This window comes from Ranitomeya variabilis, chromosome 6, assembly GCF_051348905.1.
Source record: "Ranitomeya variabilis isolate aRanVar5 chromosome 6, aRanVar5.hap1, whole genome shotgun sequence".
In the NCBI taxonomy this organism is placed as follows: Eukaryota; Metazoa; Chordata; class Amphibia; order Anura; family Dendrobatidae; genus Ranitomeya; species Ranitomeya variabilis.
Window position 1 is genome coordinate 319,534,417 of NC_135237.1, and position 24,615 is coordinate 319,559,031.

General features: G+C 42.8%; 1 protein-coding gene across 4 annotated transcripts in view; it reads left to right on the plus strand.

The window, feature by feature from the left end:
• The window catches only part of LOC143782375 (cytochrome c oxidase subunit 4 isoform 1, mitochondrial-like), a 165,862-nt gene extending 150,047 nt beyond the window's left edge, over positions 1–15,815 (plus strand). For all 4 annotated transcript variants that reach the window (XM_077269754.1, XM_077269755.1, XM_077269756.1 and 1 more), the window contains one exon: positions 15,616–15,815. In XM_077269754.1, coding sequence (XP_077125869.1) covers positions 15,616–15,749 — 134 coding nt within the window. In that variant the 3' untranslated portion in view covers positions 15,750–15,815. The remainder of the gene's footprint in view (positions 1–15,615) is intronic.
• Positions 15,816–24,615: the final 8,800 nt, after the last annotated feature.

The following is a 24,615-nucleotide window of genomic DNA, read 5'->3' on the forward strand; positions in this document are numbered from 1 at the left end:
GAGCCTACCCGTCAAACGGGTGCCGTCCCAACCAGAACACCAGGGAGGGACGGAGGATTAGCAGAACATCATCTAATCGAGTTGTGAGGGAACTTAAGAAACAGACACAACAGTTGTGGGGACTTTCTGTAAGCACAGCAGGGAAGGACCGCAACACATAGCGCTAGAAGGAAGGCACAGATTTCCACCTGCTAAGAGAACTCTGGAGGTGCCATTGGACCGGCCGGACTTGCGTAGCCTGGTTATCCGGATTCCGGACTGAGGACCCAGAGATCTTCAGTAAAGAGGTAAAGAGACTGCAACCTGGTGTCCTCGTTATTTACTGCACCGCACCACAGCCTCACCACCACCTTCATCCATCATATCTATCACTGTACGCCCCACGGCAGGGTCACGGACTGGGCCTAGCCACCGCGACAACCCCAGAGCAGAGACTCAGAGGCCCGGTACCGGGTACCCCTCGGCCCTGCGGCAGTGGGGGCGCTACAAAAGCTTGTGATAATAGAACATATTCGGCATTGTAATATATGAAATTCATATGTATACAACTGTATACAGTCTTAATCCCAGTATATAGTGACATATACTGTACATACACAATGCATCAGCACACCGTAACTAATGAATACACGAACTACACTAGTGCTCTAAATGTTAAAAATATAAGGTACTTACTTAGCATTTTTTTTTTATCAAAGAGCACAAAAGCCATCCAACCACGTCAAGGTGTACTAAATATGGTTGGTTCCAAAACACTACTGTCCTCCCTCTTCATGTGCCAAGCCAGGCCTCATCTAAATGGGGAGGAAAAAGAGATCAAGCATAGCTGGCAATTAAAACCTTGTGTGAAAAGAGGTTAAATGAAGGCCTTGTATGCATAAGTGTGGGGGTGGGGTGACCCCTCCAGGGCTCAGTACTCTTATTTACCCATCTTTCCCACACAGAGTTTTAATTGCCAGCTATGCCTGGTTTACTTTTCACTCCCCATTTAGATGAGGCCTGGCTTGGCACATGGAGAGGTGGGACATTAGTGTTTAGGGACCATCCATATTTAGTACACCTTGACGTGGTTGGATGGCTTTTTAATCAAAACACGCTAAGTACCTTACGTTTTTAACGTTTTACAGCAATAGAGGAGTTCATGTATTCATTCGTCATAATGTGCTAACACATTGTGTGTGTATATGTTTGTATATTGGCCACATAGCATATTTGTGCATCTGCACATTAATTTAATACTGAAGCTGTGTGGGCCCTATTCTTTTTTTTATAAATCTGTTTATTAAATTTTTAGAATAACAAGACAAATAAACAGCAATCACAAGAACCCAAACCCTCCCCAATCCCTCCCCAAATCCCCTACTCTGCGTGCACTCAACAACCTAGTTACGTTATGGAATTGGTGTATGACCACTTATCCGCTGTATTAGATACCATCGGGTATTTTCAAACTGAGCTCGTAATTTTTCCCTGACCCCCAAAGGAAGAAACGGAATAAAGAGAGACCATGTGGTTAAAAATTTTCCGGACATCTTCTCCCTATTGAATAGCGCGTCCAACCACTCCATTTTAAAAAGGAACATAACCTTGGCATGTATAAGGGAGTGTGGTGGGACAATCAGGCTCAGCCAGTGTTGCAATATGCTCTTCTTAGTTGCCGAGGCCAAAATCATGAGTGTTGCTTTGATATGTTTAGGCAGCCCATGATGTGCTTCCTCCAAAATGTTGAAAATGGCCCACTGTGGTGTGAGTGTGAAGCTAATCCCACACAATCTCTGCAAATCATCATGTATAGTACCCCACAGCTCCTGGATCTTTGAACAGCTCCATAAGTGATTATATATGTCAGTGTTGCGTGTTTTGCATTTGGAGCAAAAATATATAGTAGAAGGAGACATCCGAGACTGCAAATGTGGGGTGATATAAGCCCTGTGTAGAATTAAAAGAGCCATGTCGGTGTAGCTGCTATATGTCAAGGTTTTCCTCTGCGCTGTGGTGGCATCGATGAAATCCCCTGCCCCTAGGCCTGGAAGGTATTTTGACCATTTTGCTAATCCCGTATCTCTCCCCTCCCATGACCATCTTTTACGTAATAGAGAATAAATACTACTTATAGATGCCGGTTGTGATCTTGTATTTCTGATAAAGCTGTCTAAATTGTTCCTCCCCTCCCCCATCCCCCCACTCTGCAGGCATTTTTGTACCAAGCTACGTGCCTGAAGGAAAAGAAAGGGATTATTATCAAATAATGGAAAACGCTGTGATGCTACGTCAAATGAGAACACAGAGAAATTAAGGTCCATCAAATCTATTGCCTGCCGACATCCCTGACCAGCCAGAAGCTTATAGAGTAATGGTGGAGTGCCCCTTAGAAACCCAGGGTTACCGAGAAATGGTTGGAACGGGGAAAAACCAGCTCGTAAATTACAAAGCCTTCTACAACGTCTCCAAGTCAGTATCGTTTGCCACATCGTCGGGTGTTCCTGTATCTCCGTCGGAAGCCCCTCCCCACCCAGATGTAGCATTGCCGACAATGTGATATGTGGACAAATTTGTTGCTCTAAACCAACATTAGCGAAATGAGACACCTCGTATCCAATCGATGGCATACCTAAAGTTGGCCACCAGGTTATACCTTCCTATGTCAGGGAAGTTAATTCCGCCCTCTGCTCTAGATGCCTGCAGTTTTATGAGACCTATACGCGATCTGCCCCCAACACCCCAGATAAACTTCCGAAATATTGAATTTAGTAGACTAAGATCTGCCCTAGACAGCAAAAGAGGCAGAGTCTGAAAAGCATACAGCAACTTAGGAAAGGCTATCATTTTTATCAAGTGACATTGGCCTGAAAAAGATAATGTAAAATGTTTCCACGAATGAAGGAGATTAACTATTGAGGATATTAGAGGTTTATAATTGACTCTATATAAAATGAACGGATCTGCCGGTAGCCGTATCCCCAAATATTCAATAGACTCCTGGCTCCAATGAAATGGGAATAAGTGATCTCGCAATCTCCCAGTCCTGAATATCGCCAAAGCCTCAGATTTGTTGTAGTTGACTTTGAAGCCAGAGCATCTGCCAAACTCCTCCAAAATTTTCATGATGGCCGGAACTGCGTGGGTTGGATTAGCAATAAATAAAAGTATAGCGTCAGCAAAAGCTGAGATTTTTATTGAGGTGGCTCCTACCTTAACGCCTTCGAATGCCATCTCAGTCTGCAGCGTTCTCAGGAGCGAGTCTAGCGCCAAATTAAATAACAGGGGAGACAATGGGCAACCCTGACACGTTCCTCGCTGGATTTCAAAAGGCCTAGATAGAGTATTATTTACAGAGATCCTAGATATCGGGTGTTTATAAATTGTTTTAACGGCAGCACAGAACCAAGGGCCAAAATTTCAAAATGTTAGCAGATCATATAAATAATCCCATGCCACCCTATCGAATGCCTTATCGGCATCCTGGCTAACCACAATAGTTTTCATGTGTTTATGCGCTCTACTGTAAGATATAGCTCCCAAAGCCGTTCTAATGTTATATGTAATCGATTTTCCATGTACAAATCCAATTTGCTGGGGCATGATCAGATTTGGAATTATTTTTTGGAGTCTGTCGGCTAAAATTTTCGTAAATATCTTAAAATCGGAATTGAGTAATGATATTGGTCTATAACCCTCAACTTGCATGTGGTCCTTGCCTGGTTTTGGAAGAACAATAATAACAGCTTCGTTAAACCGATCAGGCAGATGACCACTTTTGACTATATTATTGTACAAAACACTGAGATGAGACGCCAAGGAAGTCCCCAAAATTTTAGAATGTTCATTGCTGAACCCATCCGGGCCAGGTGCCTTGGAGATTTTTAGTTTGTTGATGACCTGTAGGATTTCCGTGGGGGCAATGGGAGAGCTAATGGCCTCCCTCTCTTCCTCCGCAAGTGTTGGTGCTAAATGGCTTTTTAAAAAGTTCCCATTTTCCCCATCCTCTTTTGGCTCTAATTTATACAACTCACCGAATAATGACCTAAATTCATTCATTATTTCCTCATTTCCTGTTAATATGGGACCTTTACGTTGCTGTATTTTATGTATTCTCACGGCCGTCCTATACGGTCGCGTAAGGGATGCTAGCACCCTCCCTGGTTTGTTTCCCCATTTAAAATATTTATGTTTTTGGTAGTCTAAATTATGCATGGCCGTCTCATGTGCCAGAGCGTCTGCTTCCTCTTTGGCCTCTAAAAATTTCTGCTTTGTTAGTGATGTATTGTTTAATTTGAATTCTTTATATGCTTGGGTTAGTAATTTTTGTGTTTCCAACGTTCATTTCATTAATTCTTTTCTTTTATGACTAACATAGGAAATAATCTGACCCCTTAACACGGCCTTAGAAGCCATCCAAAATAAATGTGCATCGTCGCAATGATTGCGGTTGTCATTCTTGTAAACCTCCCACGACAGTTGGAGATATTTTTTTAAATCGTCCGATTGATCTAGGTATGAGGGGAAACGCCATCTCCTCTCTCGTTGTATCGGGGTCGTTAAGCTTGATGTAAATGTTACTGGGGCATGATCTGATATATGAATATTTTGTATGTCTGTCTGCAGTATTAATGATAGTAGTGACGAGTAGTGTTGAGCGATACCGTCCGATACTTGAAAGTATCGGTATCGGAAAGTATCGGCCGATACCGGCAAAGTATCGGATCCAATCCGATACCGATACCCGATACCAATACAAGTCAATGGGACTAAAGTATCGGACGGTATCCCTGATGGTTCCCAGGGTCTCCTTCAGGCCCTGGGATCCATATTAATGTGTAAAAGAAAGAATTAAAATAAAAAATATTGCTATACTCACCTCTCCGACGCAGCCTGGACCTCACCGAGGGAACCGGCAGCGTTGTTTGCTTAAAATTCGCGCGTTTACTTCCTTACGTGAAGTCCCGGCTTGTGATTGGTCGCGTGCCGCCCATGTGGCCGCGACGCGACCAATCACAGCAAGCCGTGACGTAATTTCAGGTCCTTCAGGATTTTAAAATTACGTTCTGGCTTATGATTGGTCGCGTCGCGGTCACATGGGCGACGCGACCAATCACAAGCCGTGACGTCACGGGAGGCTGGACACGCGCGCATTTTAAAATGCGCGCGTGTCCAGCCTGCCGTGACGTCACGGCTTGTGATTGGTCGCGTCGCGACCAATCATAAGCCAGAACGTAATTTTAAAATCCTGAAGGACCTAAAATTACGTCACGGCTTGCTGTGATTGGTCGCGTCGCGGCCACATGGGCGACGCGACCAATCACAAGCCGGGATGTCACGGGAGGCAGGACACGCGCGCATTTTAAAATGCGCGCGTGTCCAGCCTCCCGTGACGTCACGGCTTGTGATTGGTCGCGTCGCCCATATGACCGCGACGCGACCAATCATAAGCCAGAACGTAATTTTAAAATCCTGAAGGACCTGAAATTACGTCAAGGCTTGCTGTGATTGGTCGCGTCGCGGCCACATGGGCGGCACGCGACCAATCACAAGCCGGGACTTCACGTAAGGAAGTAAACGCGCGAATTTTAAGCAAACAACGCTGCCGGTTCCCTCGGTGAGGTCCAGGCTGCGTCGGAGAGGTGAGTATAGCAATATTTTTTATTTTAATTCTCTCTTTTACACATTTTTACATTAATGTTGTTTCGATACCGATACCCGATACCACAAAAGTATTGGATCTCGGTATCGGAATTCCGATACCCGCAAGTATCGGCCGATACCCGATACTTGCGGTATCGGAATGCTCAACACTAGTGACGAGTGTAATAGTCAACAATCAATCCTGGCGTGAGAGTCATGCACATGGGAGTAATGAGAGTAGTCCCTTTCTATTGGGTGCTGCAGTACCAAGTCTAGTTGTTCCAACAATGATTGAATACAGTTTCTCTGTAATGTTTGTTGTGTAGTCCGCAGTCTGGATCTATCCATAGAGGCATTACATACCTCATTGAAGTCGCCTCCCATAACTACCCGAGATGTGTCCCACCCCGCCATACTCTCCAATATTTTTTAGCTTGAAATTGTGCGTCAGGAGTATTAGGGGCGTAGATATTAACTAGATTAAAGCTCATCCCCTCTATCACAATTTTAACCAAGAGAAATCTCCCCTGTGGATCTTCCAACATATCAAGAATTTCAAAATTAAGACTATTACGAATTAGTATGGCCACTCCCTGCTGCTTTTTTGAATATGAAGCTTCGGCACACAGGGTGTACTTTCTACTATACAGAGACGGATTATTTTTTATCCAGTGTGTTTCCTGTAGAAAAATAATATGGAAATTTTTTATGTAAAAAATTTAGTACCTTTTTCCTCTTAATTGGGGTATTAAACCCGTTAACATTCCACGAGCACCAGTGTAAAGAGTGAATCGTGGCATCCTCCGAATTAACCTGATCTGTCATCAACCCACACCCATACGTTTAAACATTTGACCAGTATTCATAAGCTGTGAGTGAGACTCCCACCCATCCCAGCGAGTGGGCGCGAGAGCTCCCGAATCAAAAGTATTATGTTTGTGCACGCAGAGACCCTCTCCCCCATCCCCCTAACAGTTTAAACTTTGTAACTATACCATTTATGCTTATAAGCATAATGAGCAAAACAGAGAGAATAAACATGCCTTTGATGGGCGAATAGAAAGTAACATAAACATCGACATCACCGAAGACTAATAAACTGAATCAGCATCTTTTGACCAAGTATTGCCAGGGTCAGTTTGAGACTGGAGATCCCCTTGAAGAAATTTGGCCCTTTTTGTTACTTTTCAAGTATATAGACATGTTGATCTATCATAAACATGTATACAAAGTCACTTCTTGCATTAGATTTGTGATTTTTTTTTTCCGTCATGGTAAGTGTAAGGCCTTACAGATACATACTATGCTTACAAATATCATACTATTCATTGTGTCCAGCTACTACACACATCTACCTGTCTCCATGGTAGCAGACTACAAATAAGCCTTGTGTAGTCGGATCTTGCATCTTACCGTCTATTCCCTATGTTCCATCACCTGTGAAGGGAATAGACTGATGGTAAAATAATCTGGGTAGTCTGATCCTCTAAGAATATAAGGAAATATTTAGCAAAATGGCTATTGAGCTCTTGTGTATATTTTGCCCATGTTATCATTCCTGTTGAATGAGGTGTTTGCCAGCCACACTCCGAAGAATATTTGCATGTTATATGAGATAACTTACACAGAATTCTTATTAAATGCTTAACAACCCTGCATCTAAATGAGCACAAACTGTTAACTTATAACTGATTACTGCGGGTAGGGAAGCCGGTTGCTAGGCAATGTGATCTCATGTGTTACATTGCGATACTGCACGCTCCTCTTTCACTCTGCTCTCTGTCATTTCTCTCTATGAATGTATTACAGATAATTCTTTTAAATGACAACCACTCAAAAGTGAAAGCTCAGGTTTGGATGAGGTGACAAGGTGACTCTTCTCAAGCCTGTTGGAAACATCTTTAGGGGATGTTGGAAAATGCATATGAACAAAATGTTTGTGAAGCTGGACATATTCTATGGAATCTGTTTACTCCCTCCACCACTCTCCAAAAAAATAAAACTTCATATAATTTTAGAGATTTTTTTTCACTTTCGCCTCTACTTATTTAATTATATTATATCATATTTATTCAGTGTCAAACCCACAGCGGCCAAATGTTACAGCATAGTGGAAGGGATTTCAAGAACTCTTGTGTCCACTATGCATCCACAGACACCCACGAATCACCCACAGAGGCTGACATGCGGCGCATCTTTCCAGACGATCATGTCACAAACGCACAGATGTGCGCCTCCCTGCTGGCACGTGTTAAATGCTGTTGTCAGAGATTGACAGCAGCACTTAACTGGCTTACAGCGGTGGGCGGAGCTCTCCTCCACCCACGGCTGTTGGAGGCAGGTGATGGCTGAATAACACATGCCATCATATGCCAGGAAAGATGCGGGATCGGTGTGCGAACCCCCATCAAAGTCAAGGTTCTAGCCTATGATGTAACTGTACGTCATATGTCGGGAAGGGGATTAATGATTTACTTTTATTATGTTCTTTGGGGGGTGGGAATGTGGGAATTTTTTTTTACTTTCCATTATATTTTTGCTATAAATAACATTATAGATATATTAATTTTGCATTTAAAAATGGCAGTTAGGTACATGTATTTTGACATTTGAAAGAGTTTTTTTTGTGGCGCTTTACTATTATTTATGCTTTTTAATGCCTGAATTACTGACTTACTGGGTGCAGGATAGTGCAATTGTGTTGGGCAAACAGGAAAGACAGCTAACACAGGAGGCTCCAGTACTCACTTCATGTCTTTATTGTGTTCCTGGGGAACCTCAGGCCCCAGGGCCATTTACGGCCCTCGATGACCTTCTATCAGGCCCCCGGGCAGATTCTCAGGGACCGCATCCTTGGGCAGGGAGATGTATTTTGATTACAACTAACTAATTAATTTCTTCTTGCTCTGTTAGCGCACACACACACACTGTTCACTACTGAACACTGAAGGGCATGCAATGAAAGATTACGTCCTGACACCAGTGCTAGAGTCAGGATGTACATTGTGGGCAGAGTTTGTACTGCCTGAAGGACGGTATAAATAGGCTGCACAGATCCACTGGATGAAGGTTGATATACATCAAATAGTTGACATCCAGCGCCTCTTTGGACGAATGATCCCAGGAAATCTAAGGTTTCTTAAAACATCTATTTAGTTCTTCATATTAAAAACAGGTAACAAAAAATTCAGGCAGTTTGGATACACTCATGATTTAAAAAAAGGCATAGAAACAGAAAGAGGCACTGGATGTCAACTATTTGATTTATATCATAGTGACATGTGATTTCTAAACACTATTAATAAGCAAATCACTCTCAATTTGTCTATAGAATTGCTTTTGTTAAACTGACAGAAACCTGTCATAGAATGTTAATAGGAAAGGTTCCTGTGAGCATGTGCAGTAGGATGCTTTGGTTCTCCCTTCCTCTGTACGCAGGCTCGGACTGGCCCACTGGAGAACCGGAGGATTCTCCGGTGGGCCCAGGCACTGACCTGCTGGCATACTGGCTAGCAGCTGCCTAGGGCCCCCACTGCTCCAGGGGCCCACAACCAGTGGCTATGGGGCCCCTGAGTCAAGGGGGCCCACCATGTGCCAGTAGCAGCAGCTGGAGACAGGATCCTGTCCCCGCTGCTAAAGCAAAATGAATATTCACGCTTCCCCATGCCCCTATTGGCGTGGAGAGGCGTGAATACCATTTCTCTTTAATAGCGGGAAGTGTTACCTGCAGGGTGCAGCTAACACTGCCCGCATGTAAAGCCCCACCACCATACACACACGCACAGCACCACACACATACACACACATGCAGGCACACAGACTCACATAGAGCAGCTCAACTCCCGGCGTCCTGCTTCCTGTCTGAGACAGCCCAGCTGGATGACGTCATCATCCAGCATGCTGTCTCAATCAGAAAGCTTCCAGCGAGGAAGAGGCTGCTGGGATGAGCTGCTGCTGCGGGGAGGTGAGCTGTGCTGTGTGCCTGCGTGTTTGTGTGTGTGTGTGTGTGTGTGTGTGTGATGAGCTGCTGCTGTGGTGAGGTGTGTGTGGTGGTGAAGGACAATGATATTGGTGGGGGAGAAGGCAATGATGGAGGTGGTGATGAGGACAATGATAGGGTGGAGAGGGGCTACATTATATTCTGTGGGGGACTGCATTATTCTCAAGGTACTACATTATATTATGGGGGCTACATCATTCTATATGAGGGGGCTACAGTATACTCTATGGGGGGCTGCATTATACTCTGTGGTGGGGCTGCATCCTCTCAGGGGACATTATTATATTCTGTGGTGGGCTGCATTATACTATATGAGGGGGGCTACATTATATTCTATGGTGGGGACTGCGTTATACCTGAGGGGGTTGCATTATATTTTCTGGGGTGCTGCATTATATTCTATGAGAGGGGACTGCATTATATTCTTTGAGGGGGCTACCCCAACCCTTGCTACATAATTAAGACGTGAACTACCTTATATTATACCCTGATATTAGCGCTTTTTACCGCACAATTGGTGGTCTTGTATCTATTTTTATGTAGCTACATAGTGGGCCCCAAGAATGATTTTCTCTGGTGGGCCCAAGGTGCTCCAGTCCGACGTTGTCTGTAAGAATATGTACTCCCAGTGCATATTCTAATTAGAGAGATACCAGGGGTGCTGAGGTAAGAAGAGGCTGTTCACACTGCGGTTTAGTGTTTCTGAATGTTAATTGGCTGCTGTAACCTAAAGGTAGCTTAAAGGTATGTTGCATAGTTTATCTGCTGGTCATCTGCAGACACTCAACATTTAGAAAGACAATGTGGATATGTAAGCAGTTTCTTCTTACCTCAGCACCCCTGGTATTTCCAGTATTAGGTCAGGAAGACAGAATGGACAGCTGTATGAGCAGTCTTTTCTTACCTCAGCACTGCTAGTGGTGGACAGCAGTGTGAGCAGCCTCTTCTTATCTTAGCACGCTTCATATCTCCAGTATTGGATGGGAAAGACAGGGTGGACAGCAGTGAGCAGCCTCTTCTTAGGCTTCTTTCACACTTGCGTCGGTACGGGTCCGTCGCTAAGCATCAGCGCGACGTACTGACGCACGTTGTGAAAATTTGGCACAACGTGGGCAGCGGATGCAGTTTTTCAATGCATCCGCTGCCCACTGTAAAGTCCTGGGAAGGAGGGGGCGGAGTTCCGGCCATGTATGCGCAGTAGGAAATGGCAGACCCGACGTATGAAAAAACATTCCCTTGAACGTTTTTTCATGCCAACGGTCCGCCAAAATACAACGCATCCAGTGCACGACGGATGCGACGTATGGCGATACGTCGCGATCCGTCGGCAATACAAGTTTATGGGCAAAAAACGCATCCTGCGGGCACATTTGCAGCATCCATTTTTTCCCCAAAACGACGCATTGCGTCGAATGCCAAACGACGCAAGTGTGAAAGAAGCCTTACCTCACACCCTGGTATCTCCAGTATGACAGACAGACTTGATGGACAGCAACGTGAGCAGCCTCTTCTCACCTCAGCATCGTGGTATCTCCAGATGATATCAGGCGGACATGGACATCAGTGTGAGCAGCCTTTTCTTAAAACAGCCCCCTGGTATCTCCAGTATTATATCAGAAAGACATGATGAACATCATCCAACACATGAATGAAGGGGGAAGAGCTTTTACTGCACATGCTCAAAGACACCTGTCCTATTAATATTTTAAGACAGATTTCTGTTTGTGTAACAAAGTGGCTGCCATGTAAATTCTATAGAACTTACCTCCCAAGATAAAACAAGTGATTTGCTAATTAAGGGTATTTAGGAATATACAGTGAAGCTCCAAAGGGTAACAATGCTTTGTACTTTTGACTTTTAGGCTCCATATCTCACCATCCACTACTGCTTTGATCCTGAGACTACCATCATCTTGGCTATCTCATACATAAATTTGACTTGCAACTATTTAGAATGTGATTAGTTATGCAGATTCTTGTCATGTCACTGCATTGTTACAGTTTTGCTTCTGGTGGTGGAAAAATATTTTTCTTCCTGTATACTACAAATTACAATGTGTTCTCATATTCCCTAATAGTTCAGTGTATTATTAGGTTGATTCAAGTGACAAGTGAAATGTCATTGGTTTGAATCAAGGTGTAGCCATGAAGACCGTTTCCCAAGAAAAGAGAAACAGCATCACCCAACTCATCGATAGCGGTCTCTTGGCCAAGAAAATTATTAAACGGCATCATGTGAGTGCCATGACAGTTGGAAGAATATGAAATTATGTCCGTCCATCCATTCAGAAGCCAAAAGGTGAACATCCAGGCAAAATATCGGAGTCAACAAGTAGGCTCATCCCAAGGTGTATCAGTTCTGGCGTGACAAACACGGCAGTGGAGGTGCCTTCTATGCGTCATAATAGTGAGATCAGAGATATCGATGCAAGCACCATGCGACGCACATTACACAAGTCTGGAATGGTGGCCCGAAAAAAATGTGAAGAAGCCTCAACTTCAATATTGTTATAAGAATAGTCAGTTCAAGTTTGCAAATAAGTATGAAAAGTGGACATTAAATTTTTAAGATTTTAATCGGGTGATTTAGAGCGATGACATGAAGGTCAATAGACTAGGCTCTGATGGGTGCAATTGGGTCTGAAAGAAACAAGGGAAAAAGTGACTAACGGATTGAAAAAGTTAGGTGGAGCAAGCCTGATGATATGGGGTTGTTTCACAACCAAAGGCATTGGATACTTGACCAGAATATCGATGGTGGTCTCAATGCTGAGCTACTGTATATGTGAGTATCCTACAACATGATTTACTTTGTACACTCAAGTACTATTGGTATGAAAATGACAACATAGTGTTCCAACAGGACAATAACATGAAGCATATGTCAAGATTGGTGAAGAAATTGTTCAATGACAATAAAGTAGACGTGCCGGATTGCTCCCGACAATCCCCAGACCTCAACCCAATCATACACTTATGGGTAAAGTTGAAGAAAAAGCTGTATACATACCCAAGTGAGTCGACCAGTATGCATCATCTTTGGGAACGTGTAGAAGAGACCTAAGATCAAATTTTGGTCGACACATGTTTGAATCTGATTGAGAGCATGCCCAGAAGGATTCAGGCAGTGTTGAAAGGCAAAAGGTGGATTTACAAAATAATACAAATTTAAATTTAGATCTTAAGCAACAAAACAGCAACAATGCAGTGACATGACAAGAATCTGCAAAACTAATCATATGCTAAACAGTTGCAAGTCAAATGTAAGTATGAGATATCCAAGATGATCGTCTATAAAATGATTGTAGTCTCAAGTTCAAAGCAGATGTGGTTACTGAGATATGGAGCCTGAAAGTCAAAAGTTCAAAACATTGTTACCCTTTTTCTCTTCACTGTCTATAGTGTTGCAATCCCTTTTTTTCCCCAGACATCCCCTTTATATAAGGTAATGCCCCTTTTTTCCTATATCTGTCTAGACATCTTTCACCACCTATTAACCAATGTAAACCCTTCCTCTGTCTTCATTTCCTAACCATATGGAGCAATCATCTAGCTACAACTTCACCCGAACAGTGCTCACAACTTGGCTGATAACTACCTCTCTGTTATAGAGTAACAGCTAAATGTTAGAGTCTTGTATAATGGTGTACTGGGAAATAAATCAACGGTTAAATACTCTTAATACTTAGTGAAACTCTCCTTTATGAAGTGAATGTACTTTTAAACTGCATAAGTCAATAACGTCAAAACTAACAATACATCATTGGACATGTTGCATCTCCTACACACAAACAAAGGGGAGTTTTTTTCTCGATGCGGAATTAAAGTTTTAGAGAAATATTAATCTAGGCTCGGCTGTGATAGAAGTAGACAAATACTGCTTTGCATAGAGTTTGGAGTATAAAAAGTCCCTTTAAAGATGTCCAGTAACGCTTTCAAAGATATGTGTAGACACCAGGGTTTTGTGCACAGGGCTTTGTTTAGAACAATAGAGACGATCCCACTGTAGACTACAGGTGCCAGAAAGCAGCGTGACATGCCAACCTTTTAAAAGTGGCACTGATACACTAAGGAGTGCCTGGAAGCAAGTAATAGCAGATAAAGTATCAAAAACAAGGCAATAAGTTGATATTTACATGTAAAGTGAAATTTGTACTTTGAAGGCCCCGATTGGTAGGTATGTTGATCTTCTTAAATTTATTAATACTGCTATGTGCCTACTAAGCTTAGTACTGGGAAAATCTGATCCACCTCATTAGTGTTGTTGAAAACACCATCTGGTTTTGTTGCTGAATGAAAAGAATCGCAAACAATATTAGAAATAAAAAAATAAGATCTAGAAGTCAGACGTTACTGTGGAATAACAGAATAACAGACTGCAAAGTGAGGATTCCACTCTTTAATTAAGGGACATTTTCCGACATATTTAGCAATAAGCTAGAAGCAGACTTGATAAATGGCTGAAAAATAAGTGATTTTCAGTTGGCGGAAAGTGAAAGGAAATAAAAATGAATGATATTGCAAAGGAAGTGGAGGAAAGACATAGATGTAGATGGCTCGGAGCAGCTACATCGGCAGAGGAGTTGGGCTCAGAGAATGGCTGCAGCGGTTCATGTGTGTGGTCAACGCAAGATCACCTCTTCAGTCAAAACAGAAAATGGAGGAGCGGTGAAAAACTGGTACTTAATATCTATCATTTTACAAGTAGACAAGGATTTGGGGACCCACTTTTCCTAAAGTTGAAGAATATGAGAGTATATAGTGTTGACTAGACTGCCAAATTCCTCAGATCTCAATACCATGAACAGTTCTTGATGTGTTGGAAAACCAGGTCTGCCCCACATTATAAGACGTATGGGGATTGCTGGTAATGTCTTGGTGCCAAATATTACACCTTCAGAAGTTGTATAGAGTCATCTGAAGGTATCAGAACATTTTTAGGAACACAAGAGGACAAACAATTAGGCAGATGGTTTAATGTTCTGGCTACACAGCCTATGTATGTGTGTGTATGAGGACATCACACCATATACAAGACACAAAGCTCTAAACTTCTTACCTGTACTGTGCTCCGTCCCAGTTTGTGCCAAAAATAGAGATTAGTGTCTTGATTTTAAGGGCAATATTGTGGCATCATTTATGATTAGGGGTAGACTTCCATATGTATTCCATATGTATCTTGACCATAACCTTACAAATCCTGCATACACCGTTGTCTGGGTAGGGATAGACTGAATATATTTGGACTCCTGATATATTTTATTTTTGTTGAACTCATAAAATGCTTATTTTAATATCCAGATTATACTTCCATTCTGACATGCTCTGTCAAAGTAAATACACCAGCCTCACCAGGTCGGAGATCTATTTAACAATGTATTCTGTTTGTATAGTGAAATATGCTGACAGATCCACTTGAAAACACTTTGCATATGAGTTTATGTTTTAAAGCAGGTAAACTAATCATTGATAAAAGTTTTAATAGTATGTTAGTAGTGTCCGTGATGGCGTACTATACTTTCACTTATTGAATGATGGGGTTTACTGTCTATTCCCCTATAGAGCCTTTGCTTGCACAGTAATGCTCCAAGCCGCCTGCAGTGCTGGAAAATACTTACATGGCTCCATTCACAGCAGGTTGCCAGGATTACAGAAGATATAATGAACCAACTTCTGTTCCTTCATTCTGGAGATCAGTGGAAGTGGCAGAGTTTGGACACCTAGTGATCATAATTTTATGGCATATATTAGTGATACGCTACAACATTAAATGATGGCAATACTTCTTTGAGGAATAAAGTAACATTTATCATTTTGCATTGCTCCTTATGTCACATTAACATGTATGGATGAATAGGTATGGCATTATGAACTGCAGCAACTTGTTGATAATGAGTTTGTCTAGCAGGTGCCCAGAGATCAGCTTCTGTCTGTGTGGTTGTAAAAACTTATCGAGCTCCAAATGTTTGCTAATGGCTTATTTTTCTTCTCAGTGTTTGGTCCAGTTCCTCACACCCTCTCCGATGAATGGATAGCGATGCAAACCAAAAGAATGATTGACATGAGGGTAAATCCTGTCACAGGCTTCTCCTCCAACTGGGACTATGAGAAGAATCAGTGGAAATAGTCAACTGAATATGACCGTGTGTCAGAAATAATACAATAAAGTGCTTACATTTGATATACATGAAAACATGCTTTGTTTTGTTTTTCATATTTAGTCCAAGTTTAAATACAAAACCACTTCTCACCCTACTTCATCAGCCATATCTACTATATAATTGTCTAAGGGTACTTCCGTCTTTCTGTCTGTCCTTCTGTCTGTCTGTCTGTCTGTCGCGGTTATTCGTTCGCTGATTGGTCTCGGCAGCTGCCTGTCATGGCTGCCGCGACCAATCAGCGACTCGCACAGTCCGGAAGACAATGGCCGCTCCTTACTCCCCGCACTCAGTGCCCGGCGCCCGCATACACCCCTCCGCTCACCGCTCACACAGGGTTAATGGCAGCGGTAACGGACCGCGTTATGCCGCGGTGTAATGCAGTCCGTTACCGCTGCTATTAACCCTGTGTGACCAACTTTTTACTATTCATGCTGCCTATGCGGCATGAATAGTAAAACGAATGTTAAAAATAATAAAAAAAATAAATAAAAAAAGTTATACACTCACCGTCCATGGGCCCCTCGGATCCAAAACCGACCTTTCCTGCTTGCGACGCTCCGGTGACTGCTCCATGCTGTGATCTCGCGAGATGATGACGTTGCGGTCTCGCGAGACCGCTACATCGTCATCTCGCGAGACCGCAGCATGCAGCAGTCACCGGAGCGTCGCAAGCGTGAAAGGCCGGTTCTGGATCCGGAGGCTCCAGAAGGTGAGTATATAATTATTTTTTATTTTATTTCTTTTTTTAACAGGAATATGATGCCCACATTGCTATATACTACATGGGCTGGGCAATATACTACATGGGCTGGGCAATATACTACATGGCTGTGCTATATACTACGTGGGCTGCACAATTTACTACGTGGCTGGGCAATAAAGTACATGGGCTGCGCAATATACTACGTGGCCTGCGCAATATACAACGTGAGCTGCGCAATATACTACGTTGGCTGCGCAATATACTACGTGGGCTGCGCAATATACAATGTGGGCTGCGCAATATACTACGTGGGCTGCGCAATATACTACGTGGGCTGCGCAATATACTATGTGGGCTGCGCAATATACAATGTGGGCTGCGCAATGTACTGCGTGGGCTGCGCAATGTACTGCGTGGGCTGCGCAATGTACTGTGTGGGCTGCGCAATGTACTGTGTGGGCTGTGCAATATAATACGTGGGCTGTGCTATACATTACGCATACATATTCTAGAATACCTGATGCGTTAGAATCGGGCCACCATCTAGTATACGATATAATACACAGCTATGTACAACAGACCTGTGTCTCAGGCATACTTATGGCAAGATTGCACCATGCTGCACTCTCATCAGTTCCTGTCCCCAATGAGGCTGACAGTATTATAAGCACGCACTACAGCCAATTTCCGAGGAAGCGAATTAACTTATATGTATGTTTTTGACATGTGGGATCTAACCAGATAACCGTTGGACAACTGTTGGCAGAACGATGGTTCAGCCAGCAGCTATCAACTCTCCCTTACATAAGAACTCTCTATGATAGAGCCTCTACCGGACATCTCTGGCGGCTTATGTCTTAGAGAAAAGAAGCACGCCGGATCCTTATATGATCTTTACATATGATATCATGGAAGTGACACAGGCCGTGTACACATTAGACGGTTGATAGAGATTCAAAAAATTATTTAAAAATATAATACATTTTATTCAACAATATTAAAAACATTGTTTTTATATATATTTATAAATAAAATTTATAAAATAAAATATAATAAAATTGTTTTTATATATATAAATAAATCAACCACAAAGACCCTCACTATGGTGGCAATAATACAGGAACCTAAGCTAGTAACTAGGCTGGTACATGCATAGTGTATAAGATCCCTCTAAATGGAATGAACAGGGGCTGGAAAAGTCAGAAGATGGGTGCTAATTATAGCCACAGCATGTCGTATTTATAGGCCTGGTGCAAAAAATATGAGTACTTATGATGGAATGTATGTTACCTGTATGGAAAGAATCAGTCATGGAAAAGTGCTCTAGGTGTCCTCTCACCCCGACGCACGTTTCGCCACCAGCTTCTTCTGAGGGCATGTCAGGGTGAGGCGTGGCCATGTATTTAAATAGACACCATCCATTCAGCGCTCACTAAGTGAAAGAGGAAGACTAGCCAGTCTCGCCGGCACATTTCCTAATGGCATTTCTGCTTCCTTATGTATTATGTTTTTAATATTGTTGAATAAAATATTATATTTTTAAATAATTTTTTGGATCTCTTCTTGCCTTCCTATATTTGCATATGGGATTTTGTTGTCTTATCGTGATTGAAGTGCCTTTCCCTATATAGTTAGAAATAGGTCCGTAGGCACTACTATGTAATGTGGTGCTCAAGTAGGTGCCCAAGCCGTACAATAGTAGAAATAAACTTGGCTCACATGTGGTAGGATGCAGTGTAAATTTAATGAAAAGAGTACATACAGTAGATGTTTCGGTCAAAACTCGACCTTCATCAATGTACCTCTTATAGAGCTTATGGAATTTTCTAGGGTCACCAAGGGTAAATTAAGCCGCATTGGTAGTAAGAAGTCAGTCTTAGGAGGTGCCGTGTCTGGCACAGGCGAGAGGGGTAACGGACGCGGTGTCCACCGTTAAGGTACCGTCACACTCAGCGACGCTGCAGCGATATAGACAACGAGCCGATCGCTGCAGCATCGCTGTTTAGGTCGCTGGGGAGCTGTCACACAGACAGCTCTCTCCAGCGACCAACGATCAGGGGAACGACTTCAGCATCGCTGAAACTGCCTTCAACGATGCCGAAGTCCCCCTGCAGCACCCGGGTAACCAGGGTAAACATCGGGTTACTAAGTGCAGGGCCGCGCTTAGTAACCCGATATTTACCCTGGTTACCATTGTAAAAGTAAAAAAAAAAAAACAGTACATACTCACCTTCTGATGTCTGTCACGTCCCCCGGCATCCAAAGGGTTACGCGCTGCTGCTCAGAGCTTCCTGCACTGAATGCAGGAAGTTCTCAGCAGCAGCGCGTAACCCTGTGGATGCCAGGGGACGTCACAGACATCAGAAGGTGAGTATGTACTGTTTTTTTTTTTACTTTTACAATGGTAACCAGGGTAAATATCGGGTTACTAAGCGCGGCCTGTTATGGTTCTCAATGGCAAGAGAACATAGCCCAGCATAAATAAGAACTAGCTCTTGGAAGGATGGAAACTTAAACTGACCATGAACTAAACCTGCCGCACAACTAACAGTAGCCGGGTAGCGTGCCTGCGTTTTATCCCTAGACGCTCAGCGCCAGCCGGAGGACTAACTAATCCTGGCAGAGGAAAATACAGTCCTGGCTCACCTCTAGAGAAATTTCCCCGAAAGGCAGACAGAGGCCCCCACATATATTGGCGGTGATTTTAGATGAAAATGACAAACGTAGTATGAAAATAGGTCTAGCAAAATCGAGGTCCGCTTACTAGATAGCAGGAAGACAGAAAGGGTACTTTCATGGTCAGCTGAAAACCCTATCAAAACAACATCCTGAAATTACTTTAAGACTCTAGTATTAACTCATAACATCAGAGTGGCAATTTCAGATCACAAGAGCTTTCCAGACACAGAAACGAAACTGCAGCTGTGAACTGGAACAAAATGCAAAAAACAAACAAGGACAAAAGTCCGACTTAGCTGGAAGTTGTCTGGTAGCAGGAACATGCACAGAAAGGCTTCTGATTACAATGTTGACCGGCATGGAAGTGACAGAGGAGCAAGGTTAAATAGCGACTCCCACATCCTGATGGGAACAGGTGAACAGAGGGGATGATGCACACAAGTTCAATTCCACCAGTGGCCACCGGGGGAGCCCAAAATCCAATTTCACAACAGCGGCCCTGCACTTAGTAACCCGATGTTTACCCTGGTTACAAGTAAACACATCGCTGGATCGGCGTCACACACGCCGATCCAGCGATGACAGCAGGTGATCAAGCGACGAAATAAAGTTCTGGACTTCTAGCTCCGACCAGCGATATCACAGCGGGATCTAGATCGCTGCTGCGTGTCAAACACAACGAGATCGCTATACAGGACGCTGCAACGTCACGGATTGTCATCGTTCTCGCTGCAAAGTCGCTTAGTGTGAAGGTACCTTAAGTCCAAAGTCTCGCCTGTGCCGGACACGGCCTCACCTAAGACTGACTTGATGAGGTACATTGATGAAGGTCGAGTTTTGACCGAAACGTATACTGTATGTACTCTTTTAATTAAATTTACACTCCTTTCCCTATATAGGACATTGTGTTGACTTAATTATCTTTTATGCTGTTTCTATAACAGATTGTCCAATTAAATATGGATTTCAAAGCCAAGGAATTGACTTGGCTTTCAAAAGATGTTGACATTTTCAAGCAGAATGCCATCAGTGTTTCACAAGATGCTTCTATTCCTATTAGGGAGCTAATGTTTAAATATAGGAATGCACTTCACAGAAAAACAAAATCTGGTCGAATCGGGCTTCACTAGAGAATTATTTAGGCAAAAAACATTCCACATGGTCTGTCTCCAGCTGTACCTTACTTTTGACCTGCAAAATGATTAGTTAACCAGCAGGTGAATAGACACAGCTTCCACCTGTTCCTTGGATTTCATTAAAATAATTATTGAACAAAATACATCTTCTTTGAAAACTATTGACATTGAACTGGAATCTGTATATAAGTCATTGCATACTGGCATGTCTGAGGAACAGCTCAACACCTGGCTTAAATATCTTGGTAAAGAGGTGGACAAATGGGAGGAGGACATTAGCCAAGAGAAATTAAAGAAATATATACATGACACTAAGGATTATGACACGCATAAGGTATATCGTTTGCAACAACAGAAGAAGACGGACATCATACATATGACATCTAGGGATAGATCAGGCACCTCTAGCATTTCTGAGAGCAAAAGCAGCACTTCAGCAGGTGGCTCCGGGTATACTAGAGCCTTTCACTTGAGAAGTGCGGGGTGAACAACTGACATCCAACCAGAGAAACCATGATAATTTATCTTCTGAGGAACAAAGGGCATAGAAAGACCTTAGATCCTGGGAAGATGTGGTGTTCAAGCCAGCTGATAGGGGGAGAGGGAAATCTGGCAATATGGTCTATTGATATGTATGAATGACAGGCGTGCAAATTACTCAATGACAATGTTACAAAAGACTGACATATAACCCCCTATTTTCTTTTCAACAGACACTGATTACTATCCTGGACAAGGCATTTAATGATGGACTCATCTGAAACTTTTCTGGACAGATTTCGAGATTATCGCCCCAAATTATCCACATTTTACCTCATTCCCAATGTACACAAAAATTATTTGGACTCTCCAGGGTGACCGATAGTGGCTGGGAATGGGAGCTTATGTGAGATTATCTCAGATGTTGTGGATTACTTCCATTGTCTCCACTCTCCATTCTTCAGGGACACCAACCAAGCCCTACAACGGATAGCTAGAGGACAATATGCTGTTGATGACAGCTGACGTAGAGGCCTTATACACTTCAGTCAAGCACAGTGATGGTCTGGCCACAACATCATGGTTCCTACGTTCCAGCAATTTGGAGGGTCCCCTGGTTGACTTCATCCTGACTCTACTTGAATTTATATTGATGCACAATACTTTCATCTTCAATTGAAATGCTTATCTTCAACTCCAAGGTACAGCTATGAGGGCATCTTGTGCCCCCTCGTATGTGAATTTGTTAATGGGAGCCTGGGAGAGAAGTATACTTATGGGGGTGAAATTGTGGAGATGGGAAAAGTCCACAAATGGATGAGATGCATTGACGACATCCTGTTTGTCTGGGAGGGCACGGAAAAAGAACTTGGGGTACTGATATGTAAACTTAATGTCAATTACCTTAATGTGAAACTCACTTTCAAATCTGGCAGGAGTTTTGAATTCCTGGATGTGTGGATTGAAGCGTCAGATGACGGTGTTCTGCATACTGACGTGTACAGAAAACTGACAGCGACGAATTCGTATTTTATGGCTGATTCGGCCTATCTCAAGAGTACCATTCATGGTACAGCGTAGGCAGAGCCTTGGCACAACTTGAATGCTGCTAGATCTACAGTCTAGGTACCCTTAGTCCTTGAGGCCTTAATAAAAACATGGGTTTTCCAGCATTCCTTTACTCTGGAACTATCTACCCCAACACATCAGACTCTCGCCTACCATGGAAACCTTCAAAAGGAACCTGACGGCCCACCTTTTCTGACAAACCTACAACCTGCAGTGATCCCCAGTCTACTGAACCGCCGCATGACCAGCTCTACCCTCTCCTAGTGTATCCTCACCCATCCCCAGTAGACTGTGAGCCCTTGCGGGCAGGGTCCTCTCTCCTCCTGTACTTGTATGTGCCTTGATCCTCACCCATCCCCAGTAGACTGTGAGCCCTTGCGGGCAGGGTCCTCTCTCCTCCTGTACTTGTATGTGCCTTGTTTTACTCCTGTTTATTGTACTTGTCTATATTTGACCTGTTCACATGTAAAGCGCCATGGAATAAATGGCGCTATAAAAATGTATAATAATAATAATAATTCCTAAAATAGGCGTATTTTTTGCAGGTGGGTGGGTATCTGTTTTGTTCTTTTTTGTTTTATCATGTTTTTAACATCTTTCCTCTTTATTCCAGTATACTGCCTATCATGCTTTGGCTCATAGGAAGAGGACACGGACATGGATGATTTGCTCTATGATGGTTCTAAGAATAGTACACTGGCAGGAGGGAATAAAGAAGCTATTCATGTTTTACCAGAGGGTACTCCAGCACGAATTTGTCCTGGGACTCTCAAGTGATATAATGGCTCTGATGATTCCATCTCAGAATTTTTATTTTTGATGTGATTTTTTAATTCTTCATTTTCTAGCCCTTTGGTTTGTCCCCTAAAGGGTGCTACATACATCAGTCTTAATATATCTACATACCCTCTAGACCTTGATTGTAGGTCGGGTTTTTGAGTACTATGGTTAGTTCTTTCTTTATATTCCACTATCCAGGAATTATTTTTGTAATAGCAAGTTTGTTAGCACTTTATAAACACATTGTCACTTTATATATTTTTATACACATAAACATACACACTTTAATAGAGATACTTCTGCTACATATTGTAGATGTGCTCTTTTCACTGAGCCTATTAAAGTTTTTTCCTCTATATGCACTTTCATCTTTACATTGATATGCACTGTCACTTTAGGATATGTAAATCTTTTTATTGCTGGATATATATATACAGTACAGACCGAAAGTTTGGACACACCTTCTCATTTAAAGATTTTTCTGTATCAAAACTAAGGCATCAAAACTATGAATTAACACATGTGGAATTATATACTTAACAAAAACAGTGTGAAACAACTGAAATTATGTCTTATATTCTAGGTTCTTCAAAGTAGCCACCTTTTGCTTTAATGACTGCTTTGCACACTCTTGGCATTCTCTTGATGAGCTTCAAGAGGTAGTCACCAGGAATGGTCTTCCAACAATCTTGAAGGAGTTCCCAGAGATGCATAGCACTTGTTGGCCCTTTTGCCTTCACTCTGCGGTCCAGCTCACCCCAAACCATCTCGATTGGGTTTAGGTCTGGTGACTGTGGAGGCCAGATCATCTGGGTAGCACCCCATCACTATCCTTCTTGGTCAAATAGCCCTTACACAGCCTGGAGGTGTGTTTGGGGTAATTGTCCTATTGAAAAATAAATGATGGTCCAACTAAACGCAAACCGGATGGAATAGCATGCCGCTGCAAGATGCTGTGGTAGCCATGCTGGTTCAGTATGCCTTCAATTTGGAATAAATCCCCAACAGTGTCACCAGCGAAGCACCCCCACACCATCACTCCTTCTCCTCCATGCTTCACGGTGGGAACCAGGCATGTAGAGTCCATCCGTTCACCTTTTCTGCGTCGCACAAAGACACGGTGGTTGGAACCAAAGATCTCAAACTTGGACTCACCAGACCAAAGCACAGATTTCCACTGGTCTAATGTCCATTCCTTGTGTTCTTTAGCCAAACAAGTCTCTTCTGCTTGTTGCCTGTCCTTAGCAGTGGCTATTTTTTCCATGAAGGCCTTCTGCACAAAGTCTCCTCTTAACAGTTGTTGTAGAGATGTGTCTGCTGCTAGAACTCTGTGTGGCATTGACCTGGTCTCTAATCTGAGCTGCTGTTAACCTGCGATTTCTGAGGCTGCTGACTCAGATGAACTTATCCTCAGAAGCAGAGGTGACTCTTGGTCGTCCTTTCCTGGGGCGGTCTTCATGTGAGCCAGTTTCTTTGTAGAGCTTGAGGGTTTTTGCCACTGCACTTGGGGACACGTTCAAAGTTTTCCCAATTTTTTGGACCGACTGACCTTCATTTCTTAAAGTAATGATGGCCTCTCGTTTTTCTTTATTTAGCTGCTTTTTCTTGCCATAATACAAATTGTAACAGTCTATTCAGTAGGACTATCAGCTGTGTATCCACCAGACTTCTGCACAACGCAACTGATGGTCCCAACCCCATTTATAAGGCAAGAAATCCCACTTATTAAACCTGACAGGGCACACCTGTGAAGTGAAAACCATTCCTGGTGACTACCTCTTGAAGCTCATCAAGAGAATGCCAAGAGTGTGCAAAGCAGTCATCAAAGCAAAAGGTGGCTACTTTGAAGAACCTAGAATATAAGTCATAATTTCAGTTGTTTCACACTTTTTTGTTAACTATATAATTCCACATGTGATAATTCATAGTTTTGATGCCTTCAGTGTGAATGTACAATTTTCATAGTCATGAAAATGCAGAAAAACC